The sequence below is a fragment of the Antrostomus carolinensis genome, unplaced genomic scaffold (genome assembly GCF_000700745.2).
Source record: "Antrostomus carolinensis isolate BGI_N321 unplaced genomic scaffold, ASM70074v2 scaffold21491, whole genome shotgun sequence".
Lineage (NCBI taxonomy): Eukaryota > Metazoa > Chordata > Aves > Caprimulgiformes > Caprimulgidae > Antrostomus > Antrostomus carolinensis.
Window position 1 is genome coordinate 1 of NW_010293762.1, and position 6,264 is coordinate 6,264.

Sequence of the window (6,264 nt, forward strand, 5' to 3'; positions counted from 1 at the left end):
AGCTTGCATTATATGTTTTGTTTGATTTGTTCTGGTATGTTTTCTTCTGTACTACTTTGCCTGTGATGTCATTTGGAAAACATGCAAGTCATCTAAAGATAGCACTGTCTTTATTTGCAGGCCGGTAATGGACTTTGGTACCGAATGAATGATGCTTCAGTTGAGCTTTCAGACATCAAAACAGTTCTCAATCAGCAAGCTTATGTACTTTTTTATATCAGGTAACTGTGTTCAGACTATATTTACTCCCCTGTTATTGATGTTTTTCTTCTTTTCACGTTTTTCTTTCTGTCCTAGGAAAAGATTACAGTTTGTGTAATTCAGTCCAACCTGAATTCCCCCATGTCCTTTATTTTCCTCATTGCTTGGGCTTAAACTGCTGCCCTTGTGTACATTGCTATAGAGCTGCTCTCTGTAGCTGGCTGATGTATACAACAGGAGAAATTAAGGCCATAGATGGTGTAAGGATGAGTTACTGCTCTGAAAAGGATAGTCATTGTAGGAAGACCGGTATCTAATTTTCAGTTTGTTGCCTCAGTTAAGTCTTTTGTGTATGTCTTCTATATCTTAGAAACTGTTCCTATAAAATTATAGGATTGGCTTTAATCCAAGAATAGGCCAAAAGAAAAAAACTAAACTAAGATCACTGCTCTTTTCCGAAGGCGCTATGATTTGACACTTGGAGAACGTGCTTTTTACCTACCAGCACCATCTTATCCCCGTTCATTCCTTGGTCAGCGCGGGGCTAACAGTAAGCAGGCTGGATTTATGGGACCACGACTTCCTCCTCATATGATTAAGGTAATTTGAGGGGGGCAGATAACAGCACTGAAGTTATTTTTTCTTTTGGTGTGGGGGCTTTTTGTTGTTTTTTAGCATCTGAGTTTTATTTCCCCTCCTGCGCTGCAGCTTTCTTCACAGCCCTCATGCTACAGCCAGAATTTTTCAAACAGTGACTAATCCTAAATTGTGAAGCCATGCTACTTTCTTGCTTTATACTTCCAGTTCAGCTTTCTAAAGCACTGAGAACTACGGTCTTGTGATAATTTAAGTAGTCTACTAATTTTTAAATAATGAAAAAAAAAAAAAATTCCCCCTCCAGCTGTGTCACTTTAGCTGCAACAGTGAAAACACATTTCCTTGTTCCTGAGTACCAGGACAATTATTCCAGTGTTTTCAGGAGGTGTTTAAAGGGGAAAATAAATATATTTGGGAATAGCTTGAGTCAATGTTAGGCTGTTTGGGTGTGTTTCAAAAATGATGCTCATTAGATACCAATATGCAGTAAACAAAAAGTAGGAATTAAACACACTTGTTGAACTCGCATTTATATTTGAAGGGAGTTGTTTTTTCTTCTTACGTGTTGAGACAATTTGTAGAAATATTTAGTAGAGAGAATATAATGTTTTAAAACTGGAAATGCTGTGTGTCTGCACATAACCATCTTGCAATGTCTTCTTTTTGATTACAGAATTCAAGTCGTCTAAATGGAAATGGACCCCTAAAAGAGGATCCAAATACTGTTGGTGGCACCCTAAAAAGGCCATCTTCAGCTCCACCAACAGCCTGTGTTCAGAACTGGGCAATTACCAGGCCTTCAATTACCGATTCATCAAAAAACCAGAAGATCACTATCAGTATTCATAACAAATTGCCTGCACGACAGACTGTGTCGCAACCTGACTGTCTTAGTGGTGCTGCAGAGGATGAGGATATAAGCAAGCCTGTTCCTTCATCCACAATTACCAATTCTTCTGCAGCAGAGTCTACCTCAAATGCATCTACAATGTCACTTGCTACTAATGTTTCCAAACAGGATGTTCCTGATGAAATTTTTGTTGAGCCAGCAGTGAATGGAAATCCTAAACTCAGCTCTGATAACGCAGTCCCTTACAGTGCAGAATCTTCAGGAAAATCTGAGGAGTCCAAGGGCTTGTTTAAAAGGAGTTGCAACATAATATCTTCTAATGGAATTTTGATTGGAAAGGTGGTCCGTCCATTGCAGAATTCCCATTCTTCCTGTCAGAATGATGAAGAAAGATCCCAGCATGAGCTGCCAAAAAATGATTCACTAAATGGTGCTATTAGTTTAGATAATGAATCTAAAGAAAATGGACTGAAACTTGATGATTCCACTTGCCAAGTCCCACCTGTTAAACCTTCTGAGATTTTCTTTTCTAAAACAAATGGATTGCTTGAAACAGTGAGTTATGTTTGCTCCCTCTAAAATTTCTCACCTATAATTTATTCAAAAGCATTATAATATTCCTAATTCATGTGAAATACCAACACAAATTTCATCATAACCTTTGTGCTATTATCCCATTAGAATCTGCAGAGCTGAGCTGACTTAGGAGAACATATCAACTTAAAGTGAAGTTCAGTTGAAATAAGACTTTATAAGTTTCATAAATATATTTGGGAGGGGTGAGTGAGGTGATGTGTAAAATGGGGAAAGCCCATATAACTCAAAGCCATCTTGTTTTAACATCTGATGTAGAAATTTTGCAAGCAGTAGTTTTCTACTAAAGAGAGCATTTATTTCTGTGTGTTAACTTCTGCATTTTAATTGTAGATGCCTATAGATGTGTCGCCGGTTCCTAAGGAAATAATCATAGAATCTCGTACATACAGCCAGTTGAATAGCTTGTCAGAGGAAACAAGGTAAAATGAGTACACTGATTAAAACAAGATTTCACAAGTTTATCATCGTTTTACCCATCTACTAATACAATTTAATACAAAGACTTCAATCAATACAGATAATTAATTCCACACTGTACATCTAGTGTTGCAAACATAGCACTGAGCATATATTCTCCTGATAGTAAATACAGGCGGATGAGTCTTGGAAAACTTTCATTTCTTCATAGAATGTTTTTCCATTTTTTTTCCCCATTGTCTGGAATACTTTTTCTATTCATCTTTCCCTTTTTTTTTTTTTTCCCCCCATCCTAGAGTGTGGGAATGTCAGTTCCCACCATCTGCTCTCCTGTTTGGGAGAGAGAGGAAAAACAATATGTTTACTTTTTTCTACTTGGGGGGAGAGCAAATACAGTGGTTTTGCCTGTTGATTCAGAGCAGCAAGTAGAGGGAGATGTGTTGGTTGTGAGTTTTTTTTAATGCAATACTTGCAGAATCAAGAGGGGGGGGAAAAAAATCTTCTCTAGCAGCTGAGGAAGGTGTAAAAATAGGTTTCTAAAGGGAATGTCTTTAGAGTTTTCCAGTAGCCACTGATTTTTTTTACTTAAGGGCATTTTACTCCCAACATTCATGTTTCAGATGGACTTTTTCAAATGAAAAATGTGTTTTTATTTTCTGCAGTATCCCTGGACCTCAGAAATCTTCTGAGAATGATGCTCTTATGGAAACTGTGGTGATGGAAGCACTGTTTGCCTATGAAGAATCCAGGAAGGTTCCTTCCAACTTGAGCTGTGAAGTTGAGAATCTTTTTACTCAATCAGATTCTGAAACCATTTCTGCCAAAGAAGAAGTTCCTAGAAGTATTGTAACAAAAGCTGATAATGCACATCCCAGTATCAATGGTCAGCACAAGGTCAGGAAAAAATCCTTGGACACTGAGGATGAATTCCTTGAGCAGTGTGAGTCTGAAGACAGTAGAGACAAAGACAAACCAAGAAGATCAAAGGAACCTGAAGTCATTTCAAAAGAAAATCCTTTGTACATCAAAGGGTCCCCTGAGAGCAAAGAGAAATTAGGGCAAACTTCCTCTATAAAGTCTGACATTGAATGTAGTTCTAAAAAACTTGCATCTTTAGATATTACAGAAAAATGCCAAGACACAAAGGACATTTCTAGTAACTACGTAGAAGTACCACCTGTTAATGACTCTTGTATTACGAAGCTGGATAAAGTTTTGGAGAGTCAATTTTCTAGAGAAAATGAGGGACTAAATCATAAAAGATGTGAAGAAGATAAACATGGGAAAAAATACAAGAAAAAAATACACGACTCTAAAAAAACTGACAAAGAGCACTACCGAAAGAAGAGAGAAACCTCAGACACTGAAGAGAGGGAGAAGGAGAAGCAAACCAGAAGCAAAACGGATGATCATTCCCACAGGAGGAGGTGCTCTCGCAGTGTGGAAACAAATAAGCAAAATCGTCGTAAGGAGGACTATTGCAATGAGAGCAAGTACAGATCTTCTCATCATGAAAGAAACAGCCCAAGTAATGGCAAAAGCTCAGGAAAATACTCTCGTTATAGATCCCGAAGCAGAGAAAGAACAGAACAAGACAGGAAGAGGTATTATCATTACAAAGGAGAGAGAACTTGGAGCAGAGAAAGATACTATCAAGATGAACGACGAAGCTGGGAAAAATGCAGATACTACAACGATTATTATTCCTCTCATGGAACTAGAGATGGTAGAGAGAGAAAGTCCTTTTATTGTGATAAAGATGTTGACAAATCAAGTGAGGCTTACAACAGGTCCCATAAGGATTACTATTGCAAAAGTAGGTGGCTTCACAACACGCTCGCCAGAGAGGAAAACATACGTCACTTCAGCAGCCACCAAGCTCATTCAAATTTCGAAGACTATTCCCGGGAAAATGAAAAAGAAAAAATAAGAAATGGCAAGAGAAAATACACTCACATGGAAAGAAGTGGGAGTGAAGTAGAAGAAAAATGCCGAAAGACAGATGACCAAAGAATGAAAAAATATAAGAAAGTCAAGAAGAAAAAGAAGTCCAAAGAGAAACATCGTGAGAGGGATTACAAGTAAGCAAGGATTCCAGCATAATCAGCATTTTTTCCCAATTATTTTCTGGGTTTTTCTCATGTCTGCCTTTTTTTCCATTGTTTCTAAGTTATTTATATAGCGTAACCTGGCTGGGGATCATGTCATTAGGCTGATCACATGAACACAGGGAAGATATTGCTGAGTTGTGTTAGAACATTAGATCTGGACCATGTAGTCAGAATCACATCTGCACACCGTTCTCAATTGGGTTACAACAATTTTTTTTATTATTATTATTTCTTTAATTCCACAACTATCCCCTGTTTATGATTTGTGTACAAAGCAGGACCAACTGTCCTTCAATCTGAGGGCTTAAGTTTGCTGCATCTAAAGTAAGTTCGATGTGCAGAAATTACCACAAAATAGCTGACATGCTGCAAGTCATCACCTGTTGTAAAATAAATAATGTTTCATACATGCGTCGAGTGCCACATATGTTTTTCTATTTTTAACTTGCATATTTCCTTCAGACTTTATGATTTGGATTTCCCTGTACTGCGCTTGGATAATGACAATCGGAAACGGAAGAAAAAGAAGAAAAAGAAACACATCAGAAAACTGAAAGCCACCTTGGAATATTTAGAGCCTCATTTCCAACAGAAAACACAGGAAAAGAAGCAGGAATCCAGTCCTCCAGGCAGCTATTTATGTAAGCAATACAGAAACCAGGGCAGTAAACAACCCTACAAGGATTTCACCTGCACCTACCTCCAGTGCAGGTGAAAGTGAGAAAAACACCTTCCAAACAGCCTGCGTTAGCATAAAAATGAGTGTACAGGTGGTTTTGGTTTGTGGTGGTGGTGTTAGGGTTTTTTGTGGAGGGTTGTTTTTTTTTTCATTTTTCAATGACTGCTAGGAAAGAAAGTCTGAAAGAAAAGCGTGAAGGGGTGGAAGGGCAAGTAATCTGAATTCAATCTAATGGTTAAGTGGCAAACAAGTGGGAGAGATGCAAGATGACCTATTAAATTCAGCCTAGCTAACTAGGCAAAAAAACCTTGGGCAGCTATAGCTGGAAAAAGAATCCAGCAGGTAGACAGGAGGTTCAGGAGTCGAGATGATGACATGAAAAACACTGCAACAGTAAATGACTGAAATAATTAATTATAAAATTTATTACCCATAGGTATTGAAATATATTGAAATAAGTTGAAACTAAAATTGAAATATTAAGTATTGAAATAATAAGTAATTGACTGTTCAGCTATTTCATACCACAGAAACAGCGCTGACTGCTTATTCAGAGTAACTTTAAGTTGGTGATAATACTGAAATATTGTTGTTTCAGATGTAGATCTGCTTTCTGCTAAGCAGACTGAATTAACCTGTCAGGCGATGCTTTGCAGTTCAAAACCTAAAGGACATATTAAATTGGTTTACTTTTTTGTGGGTTTTTTTTCTGTTAATATAGGTTTAAAAAAAAGAGAGCAGTGGTCTAACAAAACAGCTCTTTCCCAATTTTTAATGTTAAATAAAGTCAGTTTTGTGTTTCTTATAAAAAA

The 6,264-nt window shown here is 37.4% G+C and overlaps 1 protein-coding gene across 1 annotated transcript; it reads left to right on the forward strand.

Annotated features, from left to right (window-relative positions):
- Positions 1–102: 102 nt before the first annotated feature.
- On the forward strand, positions 103–5,484 carry USP42 (ubiquitin specific peptidase 42; the record flags this gene model as incomplete). The annotated part of the gene is made up of 6 exons (XM_010177424.1): positions 103–221; positions 663–801; positions 1,472–2,203; positions 2,576–2,664; positions 3,325–4,743; positions 5,236–5,484. Coding segments are annotated over 6 exons (2,747 nt in total), but the record flags the coding sequence as incomplete, so codon positions are not given.
- Positions 5,485–6,264: the final 780 nt, after the last annotated feature.